This window comes from Leopardus geoffroyi, chromosome D4 (genome assembly GCF_018350155.1).
Source record: "Leopardus geoffroyi isolate Oge1 chromosome D4, O.geoffroyi_Oge1_pat1.0, whole genome shotgun sequence".
NCBI lineage: Eukaryota > Metazoa > Chordata > Mammalia > Carnivora > Felidae > Leopardus > Leopardus geoffroyi.
Genome location: NC_059342.1, coordinates 4,003,140 through 4,029,045, shown reverse-complemented (window position 1 = coordinate 4,029,045; position 25,906 = coordinate 4,003,140). Strand labels below are relative to the sequence as shown.

Genomic DNA, 25,906 nt, shown 5'->3' with positions numbered 1-25,906 from the left:
ATCATTCCCGACCTCAGAAATCCTAAATGTCCCAGGCTTTTCTCCCTTAGGCCGCCGCCCTGTTTTTCAGCGTGAAGAGCCCCAACTTCTCCCGATTCACCAGGCCTTTCCCCCCTGGCATCTCTACGTACAGGACCTGCAAGGAGTCTGTGAAACCCTTCTAGCTGAAGCCCCCAGCCCCGCTCCCCGTGTGTCCTCCCTGGGTTCCACAGTGCACCCAGGCCCCCAGCGTGACCTCTGCAGGTACCTGTCTGAGCACCCCACCCCCCTCTGCAAAGCGGGAGGGCTGGGGGGGGATGTCCGCCTACTCAGGGTTCGGTTCCCCACCCCAGACACACCATGGAGCCCAGGGGACAGCCAGGTGAACAGAGATGCTGGCGGCCGGGGGCAGGCGTCTCCCCGGGGGTAGCCAGACCCGCTCCTGGAGCCACGCCCAAGGAAACGGTGCCTTTCCGTTCAGTGGTGCATCATGGCACTGCTGCCATTCAGACCGAGCCTCTGATCATCGCCTGCCCCCACCCCCACCCCCTGCCCTGTTTCAAGTCACTGCTAGAAACACTCCAACCTTCAGAAACACAGCTTTGTTGGAAAAGCAATCAAAGACCGATGAGGAGTCATTTCTAATTTCAGGCTGTGGGTGGTCATCACTCCCGTCACTCGGCTGATACTGGGGCTGGTTCCGGGCGACGTGGGTCTCACCAGAGAGCACGCGGGGATCGGAGTGATGGGGACGAGACGTCCCTGCGCGTCGGCCTCACTCAGACCCTCCTGAAACCTCTAGGTGAGCACGGACACTGGGGGGTCTAGCCCTCCGAGAGAACAGGACTCCCTTTGTCACGGCTCTGGTGAGTTCCCAGGACAACTGTCTCCCTGCACGTCCTCCCTCCGTGGACCAAGCCGGCAGAGACCGTGCGAGCGGCTGTACGTGTGCAGGTGTCCAGCGGGGACAGAATGTCGCCTGCCCCTGATGCCCGGGTCACAGGAGCCATGCGCCCAGTGCTGAGGGGACCCTGGAGCCAAGCTGGACGTCCGCCTGCCTCGCTCACCCCGCTGGGAACATCCCCCAAGCCCGCACCCGTCCTGATCCCTCCCGCCCACCCCTGCACTCCTTACTGGCAACACACAGGACAACCGACAGAAATAAAGGTGTCAGCATTTAGCAAATGCCACAATGCTCACTTCAACCATCGCCCTGCGAGTTTATCTGAATTGGAGGCTTTTCCGTTTGTCTCAGAATCACTTAAAGGGTGTTCTTCCCCGAGGAAGTGAACGCTTCCACAGGAAGGCCCAGGCAGGAGGGAGAGCACATCCGGGAAATGCCCCCTTCTCCTAAGTGCCCTCCCCAGGGCTGCACCTGACCCGAGGCCTCGGACTGCGGCTGGGGGTCACCTGACCCAGCGTCCCCGGGATGGAGAGGTCGCTTAGGCCAGAGGCTGGGACCAGTGCATGGAGGAAGGCCGCAGTGAGCTCGTTTCCGACCTGGGCGTCAGCTCCCAGTGGATCCTCGCAGCCTGTGCGGTCCCCACGGCCCAGCGGGGTGCGCCAGAAGCCAGGACAAGCCTGTGCCGTTCCCAGCGGCCTCATCGGGCCTCCGCCAGAGGCCCTTCCCCTGCACGGTGTCCGCAGCAGCAGGCTGGGAGACCTCCGCCCTCTCCCTTCGGGGCCGCCCCTGGGTCACTTCCAGAGAACGACGGCATTCCTTCCACTCCCAATGTGGCTGTGGCAGACGATGCTCCCGGGAGGTAGAGAACCCCAGGTGGCATTTGAAAGCACTTGGAACATCCCTCAACATCAGCCGGGTATCTGGGAGCAGGTCTGACCCTGAGGTGGTAAAGCCCGTGGCAGGTACGTGAGCTCCTCTGCATCGTGGACCCGCATCGTGTCTGGGCTGCGAGGGCTCCCAGGCACATGCCAGGGCCAGAGACACGGGGGCCACGGCTCGCGGTTTCCCCACGGCCCACTCACAGGCCACCCCTGTGGGCAAGGTCAAGGGCCACTTGCTGATTCTCAGGCGTGATGCGCTTCTCTCCCTGCTGAGCTGCCTACAACGTCACCTGTGGTTCCCCAGGCAGACTCAGAGGCCACTTTGCAAGGTCTGAGTCACTTCCGGGGAAGGGCTCCCTCGGCCCATCCACCCGTGACCTGGACAACACCCATGGTCTTGCCTCACTATGAAGGTGGTCAGGAACCAGGCGAGTACAACATTGTCCCCACTGAGCCCCTCTGCCACCCACTGTGGCACGCGGCACCAGCCCAGACTCCCACCGACATCCTTCTGTGGTGACCACCCCCACCCCCAGCTGGTATTATCTACGTTTAAATTCTGACCCCCTGGATTACAGTAACTGCCTAAACTTACTCTTTAGAACGGAGAATACAAGTGCACGGTCCAGGAAGCAAGCCACCCCCACCGTGCTCTGTTCACAAGGGAGCAAGTCCCTCTGTTCAGAAGGGAGGCGGTGCTCCTTTTCGGTGCCTCCCATTTGCCCCAGGGCATTTGCACAAACCACAGGGCGTGCGAGTACTCACTCATACGTCCAGCACAGCTTCATCAGCTCGTACATCTCCCTCGGACACCCCGTGGGGCACCCCATTCTCTCTCCTTTCTCCAGCATGGCCGAAACCTCACTTCCCTTCATGCCCTGAAACACGCAGAACATACCCGAGCTTGGTAAACGTGGTATTGAGTACAACAAAACAGCAGGTAGGTCCTACCCCCGCCCCAGAGAAACAAAAGTACACACTGTGCAATTTCACTTGGAAAAAGTACAAAAAACAGGAGCTCCTAACCCGGGATCTAGACATCAGGCGGGGTGACCCTTGGGGGACAGCTTGTATGTGCAACGGGAACCGGGGGTTGGGGGGTTCTGTTCTGTTTTAATCGCCTGGGCTCTGGTTTCATGAGCACATCCCATTTGTGAAAATTCATCAAGCTGTGTTCCAGCACATGGGCCCTTTTTGAGATGTATCCATTCTGATTTAAAAAAAAAAAAAAAAAAAAAAAAAAAAAAAAAAAACAAAAAAAACAACAACAACTAAAATATTTAACTGGACTGCAAATGTAGTCATGGAAATTGCCATCATTTCTATTTCAACTCTAATGAATGTTGATTTGGGTCTGTTTTATGAACACTGCCAGGCGTAATGCGTCATGAAAAAAAACATACACTGTTCAGTTATTATCAAATACTGCCTCTTCAACTTAGAACAAAACTGAGGTCCTGTTAATGGCTCACTGGCAAAAAGGTCGTGCAAGACTCAGAAAGGGTGCCCAGATTTTATGATTTTCCAAATGGGTCCCATGGCAATAGCATGTGGCTGATCTGTCTGATCTGTTGTGATGGCTCAGTGCAGCCGCGGCGGCTCACCCGGTACGGCTTCTGCCCGTAGGAGAACGCCTCCCACATCAACACGCCGAAGCTCCAGACGTCACTCTTGCTGGAGAACTTGTAGTAGTTGATGCACTCGGGGGCGTACCACTTGACCGGCCACTTCCCATGGGTCTGGGCCTGCGGGCAAAGCAGATGGGGGCACTCCGTTAATGACAGGATCGCGGGCGCCCCCGTTCATGGCAGCAAAAGGCGGGAGCCCGCCTGGGGTCCACCGCCAGAGGAACGGATAAACAACATGTCGATATTCCTATGGGGGAAAGTCACTGGACCTTCAAAAGGAAGGGAATTCTAGCACATGTTACAACAGGGATGGACCCCGAGGACATTATCCTCAGTAAAACAAGCCCGGTCAAGTCACTAAGGTGCAAATACTGCGTGAAAGCACCCCCCTGAGGCCCCGAGAGGGCACAGACAGAAAGTGCAGTAACTGTGGCCAGGGCCTAATGAGGACTGAGTTTCAGTCTGGGAAGATGAGAATTCTGGACAGAGGTTGTAACCGCAGGGAATGTGCTTAACATTACACTTAAAAACGGTTACGATGGTCAAATTTAGGTTATGTGTATTAACCACCGTTAAGAAAAACAAGAATAGGGCGCCCGGGTGGCTCAGTCAGTTAAGCTCAGGTCATGGTTCGTGAGTTCAAGCTCCCCGTCAGGGTCTGTGCTGACAGCTCAGAGCCTGGAACCTGCTTCAGATTCTGTCTGTCTCTCTCTCTTTCTCTCTGCCCCTCCCCTGCTCATGCTCTGTCTCTCTCAGAAAGGAAGGAAGGAAAGAACAAAGGAAGGAAGGAAGGAAAGAAAGAAAAAGAAAGAAGAAAAGAAAATGACTCCCCAAATGCCGTGTGCATGTTTGCATGTATGTATTTGGTCTGAATCTTAAAACTATGACTAAATCTTAAATTTTTAAGACTTAAATAAATATTAATTTTTTTAATGTTTATTTTTGTGACAGAGAGAGAGAGAGCACGAGCAGGGGAGGGGCAGAGAGAGGGGGAGACACAGAATCCGAGGCAGGCTCCAGGCTCTGAGCTGTCAGCAAAGAGCCCGACGCGGGGCTCGAACCCACGAACAGTGAGATCATGACCTGAGCCGAAGTCAGACACTTAACTGACTGAACCACCCAAGCGCCCCTAGATTTAAGTACATATTTTTAAGATTCAGACCGTATTTCTTGTACCTTTTTGTCTTTTTTCTCTCACCTCTTCCTGGGTGACTCATATTTCATGGAGCTTGTTGCAACATGCAAAGAGTCAAGTATCAAGATCCCATGGTCATGCTCTAAGAAATACTGGGCTGTAGCATCTTTAACTATCACTGTGTTTTTGTCCATGATTTTAAGCCAACATTAATTATTTTGTTACAGATTGCAAGTATCTGTTTTAAACTTTTTTTAAAAAAAGATTTTATTTTTAAGTAATCTCTACACCCAACGTGGGGCTCGAACTCATAAGCCTGATATCAAGAGTTGCATGGTCCACTTGACTAAGCCAGCCAGGCGCCCCCAAAATGCTTTAAACTTTCTAATTTCAAAAAGCAAGTGGTAGCGGCACTTGGGTGGCTCAGTCGGCTAAGCGTCCGACTTCGACTCAGGTCATGATCTCACGGCTCGTGAGTTCGAGCCATACATCGGGCTCTGTGCTGACAGCTCAGAGCCCGGAGCCTGCTTCGGATTCTGTGTCTCCCTCTCTCTCTGTCCCTCCCCTGCTTACACACACTCTCTCTCTCAAAAATAATTAAAAAAATAAAATAAAAAGCAAGTGGTAGTAAAGAGATCAGAATCGTGCCCCGCGAAACCCTTTACTCTAGGGCTTGGAGTCTGGCGCACGTAAGTTCTGCTACGTCCTGTGGACGGAACCGTCGCTAGCACCCTCGTGGGGAGGGAGGTGGTGGGTTGAGAGGGGACAGCCTGGGAACATCGGCCTGAGAGCACAGATACCGTGGCCCGTCTCTAAATGACACACTGATTACACTTCCATCTCAATCCTGTTATGCATTATTTTTAGATTCTGACTTCAAACGTTGTGAACAATATACTCGTGTGTCATTTTGGTCTTAATTTTAATTTTGAGGTGATACAAAGGTAACCCTTTGACAAATCCTATATACATCAAAAAGGTAAATCTCTCTCCACCAACTCCAAATCCTCATCCACGGAGACGGCCGTGTTTGGTAGTTTGTCCTGAATCTTTCCAGAAAAATCTATATACGAGTACAGAGAGGGAATATATACGTTTTTGGAGGTGGAAAAGCTAGCAGCGTATGCTTTGCACTTCATTTTTCAATGGTGCTGCTCAAGCATGTGTTGTAGATCTATTTCCACGTCAGCACGCGCAAATAGTCACTTTTAGAAGAGTTCATTGCATGCCTCCTATAAATCTACTACGACTGATGTAACCAGCCTCCTACCGAGAGACCATGAGGCAGTTTCCTGATGTTTGCTAGTACACGTCATTCTAGAACGAACATTACTGGCCGTGTGTATCTGTGCCCCGTGCAGGGCAGAGCTGCAAGATCAAAGGGCATTTGTGTTCAGCGCAAGGTCATGTTGTCACGCACAGATGTGCTTCCATTAGTATCATTTCTCTGTAACGCTGTTTAGCTCTCGATTCTGTTCCACTTCACCCTGTCTTCTCAAAGAAATGGTCCATGTCTCCGTCTTTTCAGGAGTCCGTGATCTCCGTGCCGCTTCTAACATGCACAATATGGTGACTGAGCCACACAGGTATTGCAAGATGTTTACCAGAGTAAGGTTACTTAGCACATCCTCCATCTGACAAAATTACCATTGCTTGTTGTTGTGGGGAGAACATGCAATATCTATTCTCGTAGCAACTTCCACGTATATATATAGCACGGTCCTATAGGCTGCAGGCACCATACCCAACACAGACCAGAATTTACTCCTCTGATAGCTAAAAGTTTATGTTCTGTGACTACCATCTTGTCATCTCCTCTACCCCTCAGTCCCGGACAACCAGAATCTACTGTTTCTGTGAGTTTGGCTTTTAAATTCCACATATAAGTGAAAGCGTGCAGTATTTCTCTTTCTCTGTTTGGCTTATCACTCAGCATAATGCCCTCGAGGACCATCCGAGTTGTTGCAAATAGCAGATTTCCTCCTTTTGTTATGGTTGACGTATCCCATGTGGTTGTCTGTATTTTAAACTAACACACACACACGCACACACACACACACACACACACACACACACACACCACACCACATCACATCTTCTTGATCCATTCATCCATTGTTTCATATTTAGGTTGTTTCTTTATCTTGCCTATTGTATGTAATGACTGCAATAAATATGAGAGTGTGTAGATGTCTCTGCTAGATGGTGATTTCATTTCTTTCAGATAAATGCACCGAAGCGAGATTGTTGGATCACACGGGAGTCCTATTCTTAATTTTTTAAGGGCTCCCCATGCTGTTTTCCATACTGGCTGCACCAATTGACATTCCTACCAACAGTGCAAGAGGGTTCCCTTTTCTCCACCTCCTTACCAACACCTGTTATTTTTTACTTTTTTGATAATATCCATTCTGACAGGTGTAAAGTGGTATCTCAATGTGGTTCTGATTTGCATTTCCCTGATGATTTGTGATCCTTGAGATGTACCTGTTGGCCATTTGCATGTCCTCTTTGGTTACAGAAATACAGAAAAAGAATAGAAAATGTTTATTCAGGTCCTTTGTGCATTTTAAAATATGATTTTTATTTTATTGTACTTTTTTGCTATTGATTGTATGAATTCCTTATAGATTTTCAATATTTACGCCTTGGTTTGCAAATATTTTCTCTCATTCCATTGGTTGACTTTCACTCTGTTGTTTCTTTTGTTATATAACAACTTTTTAAAAAAATTTTTTAATGTTTATTTACTTTTGAGACAGAGAGAGACAGAGCATGAACGGGGGAGGGTCAGAGAGAGAGGGAGACACAGAATCTGAAGCAGGCTCCAGGCTTCGAGCTCAGCACAGAGCCCGACGTGGGGCTTGAACTCATGGACCTTGAGATCATGATCTGAGCTGAAGTCGGATGCTTAACCAATGGAGCTGCCCAGGCGCCCCTGTACAACTTTTTAAATTGACATAATCTCATTAGTTGATTTCTGTTTTCGTTGCTTGGACTTCTGGTGTCATATCCAAAAAATTCATTGCCAAGACCGATGTCAAGAAGCATTTTTCATATGTTTTCTTCTAGGGCTTTTGTGGTTTCAGGTCTTGTGTTTGAGTCCTTCATCCATTTTGAGTTAATTTTTGTGAGTGGTACGATATAGGGGTCCAATTTCCTCCTTTTGCATGCGAACATCCAGTTTTACCAGCACCATTTATTACTGAAGAGACTGCCCTTTCCTGAGCATTCTTGGCTCCCTTGTCAAGTATTATTAGTTGGCTATTATTTTAGGGTTATTTCTGGGCTCTTGGTTCTGTCCCACTGGCCCATGTGTCTTTATTTACATGAGTACCATACTGCTTTGATCACTATAGCTTTGTAGTGTGGTTTGAAACCAGGGAGCATGATGACTGCAGCTTTGTTCTTTCTCAAGATTGCTTTGGCTACTTGGGGCCTTTTGGGTTCCATATGAATTTCAGAATTTTTTTTTCTATCTCTGAAAAAAAATGCCATTGGAATCCTGATAGGGATTTGCATTAAACATACAGATGGCTTTGAGTAGCATGGACAATATTAACTCTCAATCCATGAGTGGAGGATATCTTTTCATTTTATTTGTCTTCTTCAATTTCTTTCCAGTATTTTACAGTTTTCAGTGTTTAGATCTTTTACTTCCTTACTTAAATTCATTCCTAAGTATTTTATCATTTTGATACAATGGTAAATGAGCTTTTATTTCTTTTTCAGACAGTGTGTTGTTGGTGCGTCGAGATGCAACCAATTTCTGCAAGTTGGTTTTGTATCTTGTACTTTACCAGATTGATTGATGGGTTGTAATGGTTTCTTGGTAGAATCTTTAGTGTTTTCTCTATGTAAGATCACATCAACTGCAAATAAAGACAATTCTATTCTACCTTTTAGGTATAGATGGCTTTTATTTATTTTCCTTGCCTGATCGCTCTGGCTAGGACTTCCAGTACTATGTTGAATAGGAGTGCTGTGAGCAGACACTCTTGTCTTGTTCCTGATCTTAGAGGGAAAGCTCTCAACCTTTTTCCATTGAGACTGATGTTAACTGCGTGCTTGTGATATGTGGCCTTCACTGTGTTGAGGCATATTCCTTCCATATCCACTTTGTTGAAAGTATCATGAAAGGACACTGAATTTTGTCAAATGCTTTTCCTGCATCTATTGAGATGACCATAGGATTTTTAGCCTTCATTCTATTAATGCAGTATATCACATTTATTGTTTTGCAGATGTTAAACCATTCTTGCATCCAAGGATAATTACCACTTGCCCATGGTGTAGGATTCTTTCAATGGGTTGTTGAACTCAGTTTGTGAGTATTTTACAGATAATTTCTGTGTGCGTGTTCATCAGGGACTTTGGCCTATAGTTTTGTTTGTGGTACCTTGGGATCAGGGTAATGTTGGCCTTGTAAAATGAGTTTGAGAAGGACTGGTATTAATAATTCTCCTTTAAATGTTTGGTAGAATTCACCTGTGACTACTGTTGGGTCCATTTGGCCTAAAGTATAGTTCAAGTCCAATGTTTCCTTATTGATTTTCTGCGTGGATGACCTATCCATCATTAGAAGTGGGGTATTAAAACCCCTACTATTATTGTGCTATTGTCTATTTGTCCCTCCAGGTCTTTTAGTATTTGTTTATTCAGGTTACATTCAGATGGTTCTCCAATGTCGCACGCATACATATTTAAAATTGTTGTATCCTCGTAAAGAGTCAACTTCACCATTATCACGTGATGACCTTCTTTGTTTCTTGGTATGGTGTTTGGCCTAAAGTCCGTTCTGTCTGATATAGCTACTTCTGCTACTTTTTGGTCTCCATTTTCATGGGGTATCTTTCCCATCCCTTCACCTTGAGTTTATGTGTGTCCTTAAAGCTGAAGGGACTCTCTTGTAGGCAGCATGCAGTTGAGTCTTGTAGGTTTTTTAAATTTATTCTGCGACTCTATAGTTTTGATTGGAGAATTTAATCCATTTACATTAAAATAATTATTGACAGGTTAGGAACTTACGAATGCCATCTTATTGTTTTCCAGCTGTTTTGTAGTTCTTTTCTTCCTCTCTTGTTGTCTTCCTTTGTGATTGGACGGCTTCTCGTCGCGGTATGCTTAGATTCTCTTTTGTCTTATGTGCACAACTCAGCTCTTTGTCATTATATTGAGGCTTACACAAAACATCTTATAAATGTAAAACAATTCTGCCCTTTCGTCCCTCCCCATCATATTTTATGTTTTTTTGGTGTCATAAGTTATATCTTTTAATATTGTGCATTCACTAACAAATTGCTGTAGCTATAGCTATTTGTTTTTGAGAGGGAGTATGACAGAGAGAGAGACAGCACGAGTGAGGGAAGGGCAGAGGGAGAGGGTGAGAGTGTGTGAATGAGGGAAGGGAAAAGAGAGGGAGAAAGAGAGACAGAGACAGAGAGAGAATCTTAAGCAGGGCTTAAGATGCAGGGCTCGATCCCATGACCTGGGGAATCACGACCTGAGCTGAAATCAAGAGTGGGACGCTCAACGGACTGAGCTGCCCACGTACCCCCGGAACACAGACATTTGCATTTCAGATTCTCACTACCTGCTGCTTTGAATACTGGCTAAGTTATTCCTACCTTGTAGTAGTTTTCATCAGCACGGAGCGCTTTGGAAAGTCCAAAATCACTGATCTTGGCATAGTGTTGAGTAACCAGCAAGACGTTTCTTGCCGCCAGATCTCTGTGCACAAAATTGCTCTCCTCCAGATACTTCATTCCCATAGAAACCTGATGAACCAGCTCTATGATGTTCTTATCCTTGACGTGCCTGAAAGTTACAGATGTGTCATGAGCGATAGCAGACTGTAGTTCAAGTATGCTCCTCAGGTAGGCAGAGCGGTCCACGCATTGCCTATTGTCCGTCAGAGTAACAAGTGGTGACAAAAACCTTGTTAATCTATGGCTGCCCAAAGCCGAGCACCATTGTCCTGGTCTCGAACCGGTACGCTTTTCAAGGTGTGCTTTGAACTGCATGAGAAATAGCACAATGGCATGGGCAGCCCCCACTCATGGAGGGCCAGGCTTCGGTTGGAACCCTTGTTCCAAAATGGGACAGGTAACAAAACCAACTGAGTCTCCGTTTCTTACCTGTGGAGTGAGGTTAACGGCGCCTCCCTTCTCTGCAGATTAAAGACACAATCTGAGTAGAGTACAAACGCAATGTAGCCAACGGGACAAAGTAGTCGGTGGCTGTTCGTATGACTTATTCCATGGGAGTTCCTCCCTCTCAACAATGGCTGTAGATGAGCCCAGCAGGAATACCCCACCAACAGTTGTAACCCATTGATAGCAACAGATATTTTCAGAATTACTTTTAGGAATGTAGAGGTCAGCCAGACACATAAGACATCACTATCTCCCCTTTAAAAATGTTGATTTTGGGGGCGCCTGGGTGGCTCTGTCAGTTAAGCGTCCAACTTTGGCTCAGGTCATGATCTCACAGTTTGTGGGTTCGAGCCCCGCATTGGGCTCTGCACTGACAGCACGGAGCTTCCCTGGGATTCTCTCTCCCCCCCAGCCCGCCCCTCCCCCGATCACTTAAAGTAAATACACTTAAAAAAAATAAAAATGAACGTTCAATATTTCTCTCACTAGGCAGGGCATGTTCTGCCAGCGAGGGGAGCCTGCTTCTATGGCGGATTCTATCACCGGGCAATTGGGAGTGAGCAAAGGACCATGAAGAAGACGAAATTGTTGGACTGGAGGTTTTCTTAGCACCACAAGTGCAAAAAGAACATTTGATCGGAAGACGACAGCTCTTTTCCCTCCTCCCTCAAGGCCCCGTAAGGGTGGGCCAACACTGGGAAGGCATGGGAGGAGACAAAGCTTCCCAGAGAAATCAGGCTATGACGTACACTGGGCTGGTGGGTTTTGCCCCAGCACAGTGTAAGCTTCCGGCCTACGCGAAGGTACCTGTTCTGCTGTAAATACTTGTTGAGCGGACCCAGTTCCGCCATCTCCATCACCAGCATCCAGGACTCGGCCTCGCAGATGCCGATCATGCGCACGATGTAAGGGTTATCGAGCTGCTGCATGACGTTGGCTTCCGCTAATAACTCATCTTTAAGAGCGGGGTCGTTAGCCTCGTTCTTCAGAATCTTCACAGCCACCGTTTTCACGACTCTGCAAAAGAAATCGTAACACATAAGAAAGAAAGTTTTCCAAGTGGCCGGGGTTTAGGTAGTTGCCTTCCGCGGGGCGTAACTGCTCTGCTCGAAATGGGGTTCTGGAAATAGCTGCAACCACATTCTCTCTGCTTTACAGACAAAGAGAGTCACCCTTCATTAGTCAAAGGGGGGAACTGAAGAACAGTCCGAGCAAGCAGAGCCTAAATATTATAGAATATGAGTAGCTTTCAAATAAACCTTACAAACCATGACATGCATGAGTTCCTATAGCATCTACAGGTGATCTGTAATGTATGTGAATACAATGTTCCTTTGATATATGTTTAAAATGAATTTCTGGATGCAGAATTGAAAAGCACACACTGTTCAAGCTCATTGTTTACAAAACACTTTTTAAAACTGGGCACCGATGCTTTTAAGCAAGCTTCAACAAGTTTGTAAAAAATTAACTGTTTTTCATTTTCTCATAACAACATCACATAGGTCACATTTGACCTCCTGAAAATATTCTGATATAATGGGACTGAAATAAATGGGTGGAACTTAACTGTGGAGGATTTAGAAAACTGCATTTCTCTATGATACAATTCCCACACAGGAATTACACCTCGTTGGTTGAACCCCCAAATGGGAGAATAAAAGTAGGTCTGTCCCACAAAACAGGTAAAATAAGAGAATAACAGAGTAAGTCTAACATACATTCAGAAAGACACAGACACCTTCTGTGCAGATCTTAACAAGCGTTTCCACGCTGAACACACACTGTAGTTCCTACACAAACACACCCCCAGCACCCCAAGAGCATCCCTCGCCCTTCTGCAATCATGGACATATTTCCCTATGTTATTTCTAGATAGTTTTATCATTGTACCTTTCCACATTTCAGTCTACCATCCGTGTGGAACTGGGTTTGCATACGACGTGAGGTAGGGATCAAAATGAAGAGCAAAAATCTCTTGATTCTTCCCAACCCGTCCTTTCTTAAGGAAGAAAAAACACCCACAGTCCCCTCAAGAAAAGAAAAGAGGAAGGAAGCCCCCCAACTCATCTTATGAGGCCAGCATTACCCTGATGCCAAAACCAGGCAAAGAAATTCCAAGAAAATAAGCTACTGAAATCTCTCATGAACATAAATGCAAATATTCTAAGAGAAGTATTAGTAAATTAAATTCAGTGAGTTATGAAAAAGGTAGAATGAGTATGTAATTCACAAACAAGATGTGTGTGTTCCACATCTTGTTGGTTTTAACATCTGAATGAGAGGTGGCTTTAACATTTGAAAATCAATCCGTGTAAACACAATAAAGGAGAAGGGTACTTCACCGTGTAAACACAATAAAGGAGAAAAACCATAAGGTCATCTCAGCAGAGGAAAACAAGCACTCAGTAAACTGTAATATACATTCATGATTAAAAATAAATCTCTCAGACAGTAAGAACCGATGGAAACTTTCCTAATCTGATAAAGAGCAGCTACAAACCTAATCGTGAGATATTTAAAGTATCCCCCTTCACAAAATCAAGAATGGGAAATGAGGTTCCTTCCAGTTTTATTCAACATTGAGCCACAATTCTGGGCTAATACAACAAGGCAAGAAAGAAATATCAAAGCATGAGGATTAGACAGGATGAAATAAAACTGTCTTTATTCACAGATGACACATTTCGGGTCAAAGAATACACCGATAAATGACTAGAAATGATTTGAGGGGTAACGGATGAATTCAGTCAAGGATGCTGATGATCAAGTCAAGAGGCAAAACCGGTTCTATTTCCACATCCAAGCAACACTGGAGATTAGCAAATGAAATTTTAAAAACTATAGCATATATATTAACATCTAAAATACTAAATACCTCCAAATGAATCCAAGAAGAAATCCAAGACTGCTACAAAGGAAACTACACCCTACACAGAAAACTACAACCTACACAGGAAGCTACACTCTATACAAGAAGCTATACTCTACACGGGAAACAACACCCTATAGAGGAAACTACACCCAACACAGAAACTACACCCAACACAGGAAACAACACCCTACACAGGAAACAACACTCTACACAGAAAATTACACTCTATATAGAAAATGAAACAACCCTACTTGAGAGAAACCTGAGAAGTCAAGAGCCATGTAAGTGGAAAAATGGGTTATGTTTATTGATTGGAAGACTCACTATTGTGAAGACATCATTTTGCCCTAAATTGACCTACATGGCCTCTCCTCTCCCCAAATCCTCTAGCTGAAATTACGTCTCTATAGTTATGCCTATGTTAATTTGTGTATTTGATTAAGCAAGGAATATAAGTGTCACACGCTAGTGAAGAAAATTTATGCCTTAATACAGGGTAATTTATATTCATTTCACAAATAACTGTGATATGCGTACATATATCTTCAAATGAGCATATCAGTCGATTACACACACCCAGCAAAACGATATTGAAAGCAAGAGTTTCTGTGCGTGCTTTCGCACTTGAAGATTCTTGACGCTTGAATAATGTAAATCTACTTACGTAAGAAAAAACATTGATAAAGTGTCTTCAATTTAAGATCATATCTAACAGCTAAACCCGATTATCAGTTAACACACTAATGCCAACACGCACGTTCAGAGATATGGTGTGTCTGGAAAGACCATACAGACCAGTATCTTTACTGCACCGTCTCTGTGGGACGCCTTCTAAAGAGCAAGTCACGTACGGCGATTTCAGTGACCCAGCAATTCTAATTATCGTATGACATGTGCTGTTACTTGAAAATGTAGGAAAAAGCAAATAAGGCATTTCACTCATGATATTTGTAATCAGGAATTTTGTGGGTAAGAGAAACAGGACACGACTTAACAAATAAGATAAAATAACAATACACACACACACACACGCACACTATTGTTAGTTAACAGTAGTGGTATCTGGGGGGCATAAATATGATGTTCTACTTTTATCACATTTTGCTTGTTTCTACCTTCTAATTCTCTAAAAGGCACGCTCACGCCACCCTAACTAACACAGGTAATTAGTATTTACGTAGTTCCCATACGCAGCGGATGCTTGCATTGTCACTGTGCCGGAAATGAACACGAATGGACTTGCTAACAAAGACAGATTCAGCTGTGCCGGGCTGTATTTGTGTTTGGGATGTGCATTTCCAGGTGGTTCCCAGAAGGTCCGCTCGCGGGAGGACGTGCGGGGTGGTGTTGCAGCCATGACTTACTTTTTCATCTGGTAGTAACCCTTCTTCACGGTCCCGAAGTTACCAGAGCCCAGTTCGTCGTCCTCCAGGGTCAGCAGCTTGCGGTCCAGGTAGACTTCCTTGGGCCTGATCTCCTCGGGGTCCGCATACGGGCTTTCATACACCTCGGTGTCCATGGGCAAGGCCTCTCTCTGGGCATCTGCAGGGCGGTCCGGAAGACACAAGCTTGGGGCCGGACCCCCGGTGAAACTCCCATCGTCTCCCGCCCCGGCTTCCTGCCCCCCCCCCACCTCCCCTTTCCAGACCTTGGTCACCTCGTGCAGTTACGGCACCAGTGAGCACAGTCTCTCCCAGTTTGTTGGCGGGGGGGGCAGTGAAAAGCCCCTCTTTCCCGCCGGGCCCGACCCCATTCTTGCACGAATGCGCATAGAGAAAGGGTCTTTCAATGCCAGGGGCAAAGACGGAGGGAGGCCTTCCTACCGCATGTAAAAATTCTGACATGCCTTCTACTGAGGGGTGAGGTCTATGTCACGCCCCCTCGGCCCCCAGTGGCTTTTGTAACTGTGTCAACGTCAACCAACAGAATATATGGGAAGGGACGTCTGTATACACTCGGGCGAGGTTGTAAAGGACCAGGAACCATCTGCACTGTTGGCTGGGAACATGGCTCTCGAGTTTCAGGAACCACGCGAGGCGTCGGGCCATCCGGACGCTTTCCACGCTGTGAGCAAGCCCACGCCAGCCCCCGCCAGGAGACGGCCGCAGAGGCCCCTGGACGAAGCAGGGGTGAGATGCCGGCCGGCCCCCCGTGCTCCAGCCTCGCCCCGGCCTCCCCCCTGCCCGGCGTGCCCAAACCCCTGACCCGCGGGAGACCCTTCGACAACCGTGGCCATTTTAAGCTGCTAAGTTTGGGGTTTGTTTCTGCAGCAATGCACGGACTGACCAAGCTCACCGATAAAAATGTAACCTGGAGTCACACAGAGAACCCGGAAAGGGTTCCCACTTGTGACGACCAGTCTGGCCGAGGGCTACGGGCTTCACGGAGGGTGTGGTGCGCCCTCGTGAACTGGGCCCTCCTGTGGCCTCAGGGCCCCTACATTTCCCTCAGTGCGGCTAGAATTCCAGCCACCCAGACATCCCTTCCGTCCGGAGCAGCCCCGCGTCACCGCCCCTTCTGCTGAAGCGTGTTGGCGGTAGACGGACACACACACCCTTCCAAGGATGCGGTCCTAGAGCCGTGAACTGGCGGTGTTACCGGACGAGCCCTTCTGGAGCAGCAGCATGGAAGAACGCTTTCCGTGAAGCCGTGTCCCCGACAGGGAGGCCTCGGAGACCTCTTCATGCCCCAGAACACCATTGGCCCCAGGCAGGTGACACCCGCCACCGGCCACCGGCCAGCAGCGTCACCCACGCTGAGCCACCGCTAAGTCGGGCCGGCGGGACTGCGGTGCGGTGAATGGCCGGCGACCCACGAGTGCGTTTCTCACCTCTGTCCGTGGGCCAGGGCCCGCGGTCCGGCTCGTACGGATTGAAGGTCACGGCGCTCTCTGGCCGGCTCCCTTGGGATGTGGAGGCCTGAAGCACACAGACGACAGCAGGTCACTTTCCTTCACGGGTGCTCTGTCGGACTGATCTGCACAGTTACTTGTAGTTTCAAAGAATCACATTTGAACTTACGCAGAGAAGACAAACGAAAGAATCAGGAAGAGAGACAAAAAAAACCACGTGGCTTATCTCATTCTTCGGGCAGCTGTTTGGACCCCGCGAAGGCTAAACAGAGCTCGCGCAGGGGGTCCCCGCTCACAGACCCTTTTCAATCCCGTTTTCAATCAAAAGATCCCCCGGATTCGTCTTCCTGGCTCAACTCTTTCTTTTCACTTTTATGTCCTATTAAAGGTATTTAAGAAGAAACACTGAGGGGCGCCTGGGGGGCTCAGTCAGTTAAGTGTCCGACTTCAGCTCAGGTCACGATCTCACCACTCGTCAGTTCCAGCCCCGTGTTGGGCTGTGTGCTGACAGCTCAGAGCCTGGAGCTGCTTCGGATTCTGTGTCTCCCTCTCTCTCTGCCCCTCCCCCACTCAAAAATAAATAAACATTAAAAAAGAAGAAACTGAATATCTACTAGCTGCTTCCACGCCCTCCCTGACTCCAAAGCATCTACACAGTCCTAGTTTCTGCCTGTATCTTACCCTCCACGGAGATCTAGCTACGTGCCAGAGGGGGGGCACCGGCCAGTGAGCTATTGGTCCCATGGGGACGCGGCTGCCGCTGGCCAGAGCCCAGTGCTGCTAATAATGACAATAATCACAGACCCCGTGCAGGGGGGGGGACCTGTTTTCCGAACCCGAAGGAAAGGAAATCTGCCCAGTACCCTGAGCAGGTAACGGAAAACGGTTTGCTGGCTGTTATTAACGGCAACGACTCTTACTATTTATTTGATGTGCGTTAATTTGCATTATGAAATAAGAGGGTGTGGGGATGATCTGCTCCTTACGTCCCTATAAACTTTCCCTCCTGAAAGTCTCCATCTTGAGTCTTCCTGGCCACCTGCACCCCCTCAACTGAAAACAAGGGTCAATTGGTCAATTTGGTTCGTGGAAAAAAAGTCACAATTCAAACTCTTTTTTTGGTTTGTTTTGGTGTGACTTGAATCGGGGCTTACATACCCATGAACCTCATCGGCGCCCAAACACCGGCCACGAAGAAGTGAAATACTGCCAGATTGCGGAGAAATTTAAAGAAACGGAGACATCAAGCTGAATTTTACATTGCCACTTGTTTTGAGCCACACAATGCGTCCTCACCCGCCCTCCTGACATCACAGGACCCGGAACCACAAGTACGATAATAGAGTCACAAGGCACCGCGGCCACGCCTCGGCCACTTGTCTCCAAAACCTTGACCTCCTTGTTCAGGCTGACTACCGAGCGCCACGGGCCCACTGCTCGCAGTGGCAAAGGCCCAGGTGACCAGGCTACGGGACGCCTGCTCTCACATGTCAACCGGTGGTCCTGGCTCCACGTTCTCCTCCGACTACCCGACCGTTCCCGCCGCACTCACAGGAGAGGCACCACGTGTCGAGGGTGCAAACCGTGTAAGGCACAGTCGTGCATTCGCTACACCCGAGCTTCGTCTTGCCCACCACTGGTGCTCCATAAAAATGTGCCAAACACGTACCAACGAATGAATGAATGAGTGAGTGAATGAGTGAGTGAGTGAATGAATGAACGAACGAAGATAATGTCTCAAAGCTGGGAGATGTGAAGAATGAGTCAGTGTGATTTAAAAACGATTTAGGGGCTCCTGGGTGGCTCCGTCGGTTGAGCGTCCGACTTCGGCTCAGGTCATGATCTCACGGTCTGTGAGTTCGAGCCCTGCATTGGGCTCTGTGCTGATGGCTCGGGGCCTGGAGCCAGCTTCGGATTCTGTGTCTCCCTCTCTCTCTGCCCCTCCCCTGCTTGTACTCTCTCTCTCTCTTAAAAATAAACATTAAAAAATTAAAAAAAAAAAGCTTCTTTTAGGTTTACATTTACTATCCTTTCAACGTCTCTGATCTTGGCTGCAGGTGGAAAACTGACATCCAAAGACAAAACTTTGACACGAGGACCCGCCGTCCTGGGCAAGGGGAGGGCACCAGCACCCCTTCTCCTGACCTTGAGATCTGCCCTGTGACCCTTAGAGCAGTATCCTGGGGCTATAACTGCTTCACCCTGAGCGAATGTTCTTCAGAGCAGTGGACTTCACAAATTAAAGGCACAAGGCAGTGACCCGACAAGTGAATCCCATGGGGAAGGACTGGACAGCAGAGGTGGGGGTAAGTGACAGGGACTCCAGGGCACCAAGAGCAGGTGGGAACCACCAGTGACGGCCACGGTGACATCGGCAGGGTGGTGCTCACCCCCGGTCTGCCTCGGAGTAAGGAGCCGGGTTGGGGTCTCCCTCGGAAGGTCAGGCAGGCCCCCGTTTTCAGCCGAGGAGGCCGTGTGGACCACCACTCTGTTACGAGCCTTCACGGCCTGACCGAGCCCCACAGGACACTCACTAACCACATCTGCTCCCTGGCTGGGCCCCCAGGTCCTCCTCATCCTCACTGGGGGGGGCAGGGGACGACACTCTGGAGAATGTTCTTTGGAAGAAATGGGAGATTTTCTGTCGTGTCAGTTACCAGGGCGGCAGTGACACTGTGACGAAAGTAAATACGTGAAACGAGTTTCCTGTCTCCTCAAGTGTTCGACGGATACGCCACTTAGTAGGACAACGCCCAACACCCTCTGGGATCGAGGGTTCACAGCTGAAAAGAATTCAAAGACTTTGTACAGAATGGGCTCTGAGGCAGGATGCTAAGTTATAAAAGTATTGAGGAGTATTACAACTTGACATTTTAATTTAGTGAAAAACACACTGCGGGCCTATTACATCATTTATCATTATTCTTTCTGATTTGTGTCGGTGGTTTATTCCGCCCTAATCAATATCAGCGCCCTGTCTGCATAGAGAACAAGGTGTAAACGAAATGTTGGCAGGTGCGTTTTCCCCGTGTTTGCGGACGTTCCAAACAGAGCTCAGGCCCGCCGGCCACCACTAGATGGCGCTAGGTCCCTGCGTGTTCTGCGTCCCAAAGACCAACTTGCGCCTTCAAGTTTTACGCACGGAGGTGAAACCAGGTCACTCCACAACAATAAAAATAAGACCAGATTAGGTCTGAAATTCGAATTCCCCGTCTCTCACTGGCCGGGCTTGACCGCAAGCGTAATATTCTCTGGGAGCCGATGTGTAGCTGGGGACTGAGAAGTGAACAGACGAGTAAAAAATACATTGTCCTCACAGCGCCGACAGGTAACCCAGCTTCCTGACCCGTGTGTCTGGAGCTGTGTCCTAACATCCATTTCCAGACCTTAATTTTTAGACTCCTTGACAGACATTTTGCAGTCAGGCACAGCAGTAATGAAGGTGGCCCCATATGTGTCACCGTTGCAGGGACTAAGAAGGGGCTGTAGGCCTCAGAGCCATTGCGGATGGGGCTCCGGTCTCTGGTGGCGTGACCGTGGTCCCAGTGGGGAGAGCAGGGGACCCGCGGTCGAAGGCACACTTCCTCGGCCAGGGCACGGAACGATACCGAGTCTGCTTCAAATTCACGCCAACCGACACCTGAACCTCACGATTGATCCTCTCTCACCTTCGGAGCAGAGGTCCACAACGTGGCCCTTGACAGTGACGTGGAAACACGTTTTCTCGAGGGTCTGGGTCACCGCTTCGGCGTTACCGCGTAAGTGGGTATGACTCCACAACCCCTCTTTCCTTTCCTTCCCTCTTGCAACTCAGCCCCGGTTAACTGTGTATTTAAATATGAGCCTTAAAAATACCCCAGTCACCAGTGCAGAGGTTGGCACGAAACACGGGTTTCAATGTGAAATTCTGGAACACGTTTCCACCGAGGTAAACGTCCATGCTGTGCGGCGCTTTGAGGGCACGCGCCTTGGTGACACGAGGCTGGGGTGCTGTCTTTTTAAAAATTTTTTTTTTCAACGTTTCTTTATTTTTGGGACAGAGAGAGACAGAGCATGAACGGGGGAGGGGCAGAGAGAGAGGGAGACACAGAATCAGAAACAGGCTCCAGGCTCTGAGCCATCAGCCCAGAGCCTGACGCGGGGCTCGAACTCACGGACCGCGAGATCGTGACCTGGCTGAAGTCGGACGCTTAACCGACTGCGCCACCCAGGCGCCCCATGGGGTGCTGTCTTTTAAAATGCTGCTATTCAGACTGCTGGTTCTCTGTGTGCTTAGCAAAGCACGACGAACATTCTGGTATCTGGTAGTGGGAGGGGCTTCGTTCATTTAAGGATTTCCAGCCTTCAAAGCAAGTGTGTGGAGGGGTGGGGAGAGGGTGAATCATACTTGCATTCGTAATTTGACTTTGTTTCCGTGTTTAGGTGTGAAGATGTTCCTAACCTCTAAGGAAAATTTTAAAACATCCCTGCTCCTAAGTTTTTATCAGGACATCTCTAATATCTGATTAACAAGCTTTTTCAAGTCAAAACACACTTTTCATTAACCACCCACATGCTAGAATTAATTCAAGTTCTGACATGTACTTTTTGTGCCTGAATCATTAAAAACAACTCTGTATGTTGGTCAAATTAACAAACTCAAGAGTGTCATGTGCACCTTAGCTAACCAGACGGGGTTTCTGACATAATTCCCCTAAATGCTTCCTCCTGACTGCTTCACGAATACAAAATTCCTCTTCTATTTACAAAACATAAATACCAGCTCTCCTAACATATTTCTGAATAGCGATTAAAATACATTTAATCCATAACTTAAATCACACAATGCTTCTTTATTGATATCTTTGGCATCTAGGGAAAATCAATGCATATTTCAAAAATGTTATAAATTTAAATAGGCAAGAGCCTTTTTTTTTTTTTTTTGCCAGAGACGTATCTTCATAGTATTAATCAGATTAATTAGTTTCTTTTTAAAAAATGCTTATTTATTTTTGAGAAAGAGAGGGTGGGCAGGGGAGGGGCAGACAGAGGGAGACACAGAATCTGAAGAGGCTCCAGGCTCTGAGCTGTCAGCACAGAGCCCCACGCGGGGCTCGAACTCACGAACTGGGAGATCATGACCTGAGCTGAAGTAGGACGCTCAACCATCTGAGCCACCCGGGCACCCCAGATTAATTAGCTCCAAATCCTAATTCTAATTAGAAATTCTTTCTAATTTCCCTTTTTAAAACTATTATTAAATAAATTCAAGAGGTACAAATTTTAAAAGGCACGGCAGGGTTTACAACGAAACAGGACTCTCCTTGACAGCCCTGTCTCGTACTCCCACAGCAACTGCTTTTACCGGTGTCGTTATTACTGTATTTCTTCCAGCACATTCTATATTCTATCAGCACATATTCGTCACTTGCAACTAACGCTGTATTTTGGAAACAATTCTAGATCTCAGCTGTCTCCCACAGTGTGAGTTTTATTGTAACTGGTTTCTTTCCCAATGATAGACTTTTAAATTGTTTCCAGACTTTGTCAGTTATACGGTGCTGGAGTGAACACCTTCACGTGTACGTGGTTGTGCATACATGTAACAATATTACACACCTAGAGATAACATTGCAGGCAAGAAGTCACGTGTGCTTTTATTTCTGGTGGATGTTATGAAACGACCTTTTTTTCGAGGCCGTATCGCTTCCAGCAAAGTGTAGAAGGGCTTATTAGCCTCTCCGCACACCATGCCATCAAGCTTTTTACTTGGGCCCATTTCACAGATGGACATAACGGGGCACCAGAGGTTCAACTTGCGTATCTCTCGTTATGAAATGGAGCAGCTTCCCCTATGTTTACATTTTCCTATGTTTTCCCTATAAGAGAAATACAAATATATTTGCTTTACTAACAACTACCTGCTGACATCCTCTGCCGTTAGCCTGTTAGACAGTTAAAACTCTTACTGACTTACAGAATTTCTATATATTAACGATCTTAGCCTTACACGTGTGCCATTACCAATACTTATTCCCAGTTTTTTATTTCCTTTGATGATTTTATGTTCCTTATCCATGCATGTGTTTATTTTTAGGTAGCCTTACAGATATCTTAGGTAGTCTTAGTGATATATATTAATAGTTTAAGAAGAGGAGACATGTTTGGGGTGCCTGGGTGGCTCCAACTTTTGGTTAAGCGCCCAACTCTTGGTTTCAGTTCAGATCATAGTCTCCGATTTCGTGAGTTCGAATCCTGAGTCGGGCTCTGCACCAGATACCAGAAACTGCCTGGCATTCTCTCTCTCTCTGTCTCTTCCCTCCTGCTCTCCCTCTCTCTCTCAAAATAAATTAATAAAAACTTAAAAAAAAAAGAGAGACACATTCCTTTAGTGTAAAGATCTACTACAACTCTTCTAGATCTCTCCTTATTCACCGTGAGTGACTAAGCTGGCTTCAGCCTGCTTGGGACAGGGATGGGGTGGGGGTGAGTTGTCTCCTCCCAGGGCTGGGCTACTGTTTCCTGGGGGTGATGGCTTATTGATGTGTCAGTGTGGCTACTCTGAGCTGTAATCTTCATTATTGAATCAAATCATCCTCTTGGTACTGCTATGGAGGGATTCTGCAGATGTAATTGAAATCCCTAATTCGTTAATTTAAGATTATCATGGGTGGGCCTGGCTTAATCAGCTGAGAGTCCTTTGGGGAGAGTTGAGGCTTTGCCGAGAGAGAAAAAGAGAAAGGTGGAGGGCGGACTGACCCCCGGCTGCGGACGACAACTTTAAGCATCTCCGAAGAGTTCCGTCCTGCTCCTGAAGCTCCCTTCCTGACGGTCTGCCCTACAGACACGGGACCTGCATATACAGCCCCCATAATAGCATAAGGCGAGTCCTTGTGACAAACCTATACTCGTATGTGAGTGCACGCGTGTAGAGATGTGTGTGTATGTAAATACGTATGTACGCATGTGTGTGTGTGTGTTTTGTACACAAATCTCCAGCTGGTCACGCTCCCTTGGCTGAACCCTGCGTGGTACACTTAGGAACCACGTAACAAAGATACGCATGGAACGCTGTCTGTCTACAGTGAAACCGCCCATCCCCGGGGCTGCACGGGGGTTGGGGGGCTGTGTGTTGGCACATAGGGTTGGGCCACCCTCCAGGGGATCATGAATAAAGAAATCATGGCAACCGGCCGTGTGGCCCACGTCTACAGGGGATCCCCCATGGCAGACAGGCAGGCCCTGTGCGTGGAGGGGCCACGGAAGCCAGCGAGCAAGGGGGTCTGGGCACCATGCATGCCACGCATCCTGCCCCGAGCTCTTCTACGCAGCTCTGTCGGGGGGCGGCGTCCCATTACAAACTCCTGAATCTTGTGTTTGACCATCAAACCCTTGTAGCAAGGTCGCAAAGTTGAACTACGTTGTAATTACAGCCTTGAAAAGCTTACAGCTTGTGATTATGAACACGCACCTTGAAGCAGAATCCGCTTTGCATCGCCTCGGCTGATGGGTGCCATCTGGCCCCTTCAGCAGGAAACACTGCTGGACCCCGGGCCTGTGAGCCCCCAGGCGGAGCCCTCTCCCAAGGGGAGGGGCGAATGCCGAGGCCACGCGGGCCAGCAGGCGGCAGTGGGAGAGCTGTGCTGGGGAGCATGGGGGACGCTGACCTCTTCAGGGCCACAGCCTCAATCACATGCCGGTCCTGGGACCTTCTAGCAAACGCCAAGCGGTGTGGCAAAGTGGGCACTGGACACAGAGAATGTGTCACCTTGACAACCTGGTCCCCGACTCCTAAAATGCCACCCTTAGCAAAGGCAGCCTCGAATGTAGCACCGCCCCCCCAACCCCCCCAAAGCACTGCCCCCTCCTAGCTGAGTCTTCCTGCGGGCCGACCCACGCTTCCTGGGCCCTTGACATTCAGATAGCCATTCCGTTTCATTCAGCTCATCAAACGTCACGCTCAACTCCCCTCTCTGGCCTGCCGTCAGCGCGACTGAGAACGCCTTCAGTAGGACGGCTCGCTTGGAACACTCCTCCTAAATGAAATCTCAGGACTTTTATGCTTTTTCGTTTCTGTAGTTTCTAGCAAGTACTGTAGCCAACTTGTATCCTGTGTTGATGCCCAACTGTATGTCTGGGAAAATGCCAATTGATGTGAACGTGGAAAGAATTCGTAATGAAAGAATTTTCTACCACCAATGATAAAAGCACAAAAAACAATCCATACATAATATATGTCTGTGTATCTACACACACACACACACACACACACACGCACATATATATGGAGACGATTCCTTATAAATAAAAATCATTAAAATAATTCGGCTTCTTTCCTCCTAATCCAACCACACAGCCAAATATAAAACCCCTTCCTATGTCAACCTTACTGCCCCATAAAGAAAACAGGTATTTCTAATCCTCAAATGTCCACGTGTGTCGTCATGCACGTTCTACCTCCAGTTCCGTGCTGGAAGCCGACAGCTGTCACGCAGGTACTGTCGCACTTGGCGTCCACAAAATAAACCGTCTTAGGCGCTAAACCCTGGCATTCCTCCCGGCAGCGTGTGATTTGTGCGACCGGCTCCCATTCCTGCAACACGGGACGCTGGCAACAAAGTCACGCGGCTCGCTTTGAAACGATTTTCCGACACGAGGCTCCCACTTTCCCCGTTGACCCAAATGACTTTCAAGCGCACATTCAGCAGAGGGGGCACGCTCGCGGCGTGGACTTGGTGGCAGTGACCAGGACCCACAAGGAAAGCACAGGAGGCCCGGGAGGGGGCTGCCGACCGGGGCTGCACACGGCAGACAGGAGAGCAGAGCAGCGGGGCGGGGGGGGGGGGGGGGGGGGTCAGGGCAGCACACGTGGAGGCCAGCGGGCACCGGAGCGGTGGTGCCGCCTACGGGACAGTCCTACCACTCAGTCAAGGACCGCAAGCAGGGGACGCTTTAGCACCTTTCTGTGGCCAGGCTTTGGGAAGGAGTATGATTTGATTCTTGAGATAATTCCACCCGCTGACCATGTCTAGAAACCATAACGGCAAAGAGGAATAGTAAATGTTTCAGAAAACAAACACGGGCTACCTTACATGACATACTATTTCGACTTGCTTTACAATGATCACCGCCAGCCCCCTCCACGTTCCGCTAAGAGATTCAGCACCAGCAACACTGGGTCACTGGGGAGGCTTCAGGAGAAGCCCACCACGTGAGCAGAAGGATCGGGAAAAATATTTTGGTAACAGTTTCCATGGAGAGCTATAAGATCAGGGCTGTTACGTTAAATAGCTCCTGTGTCATATAGATTACTGAATCACAAACTCGAGGCAAATCATTCTAAAGAATAAATCAGACGGTGCCCAATTCTGTTACATCTTTGGGGTGTTGGTTCTAAGGTGTTTGTGGAAATTCCAGATTAGGACACGTGGGGCATGTATTTATTTTTTTTCCCTCTATGTGTCTCACCAGTTAATAAAAAGGTTTTCCAGAATAGCTAACGTCCTGAAGCTACTGGGT

General features: G+C 48.1%; 1 protein-coding gene across 3 annotated transcripts in view; it reads right to left on the bottom strand.

The window, feature by feature from the left end:
• SYK (spleen associated tyrosine kinase) overlaps window positions 1–25,906 on the bottom strand; it is an 86,753-nt gene that overhangs the window by 4,878 nt on the left and 55,969 nt on the right. Inside the window, exons 7-13 of one of the 3 annotated variants that reach the window (XM_045470302.1) lie at window positions 25,347–25,415; window positions 16,388–16,475; window positions 14,922–15,099; window positions 11,490–11,699; window positions 10,155–10,344; window positions 3,369–3,509; window positions 2,530–2,642 (exon numbers count right to left, since the gene is read on the bottom strand). In XM_045470302.1, coding sequence (XP_045326258.1) covers window positions 2,530–2,642; window positions 3,369–3,509; window positions 10,155–10,344; window positions 11,490–11,699; window positions 14,922–15,099; window positions 16,388–16,475; window positions 25,347–25,415 — 989 coding nt within the window. Of the gene's footprint in view, window positions 1–2,529; window positions 2,643–3,368; window positions 3,510–10,154; window positions 10,345–11,489; window positions 11,700–14,921; window positions 15,126–16,387; window positions 16,476–25,346; window positions 25,416–25,906 lie in introns of all 3 variants that reach the window. The other 2 variants (XM_045470304.1, XM_045470303.1) reach the window with 2 other exon arrangements.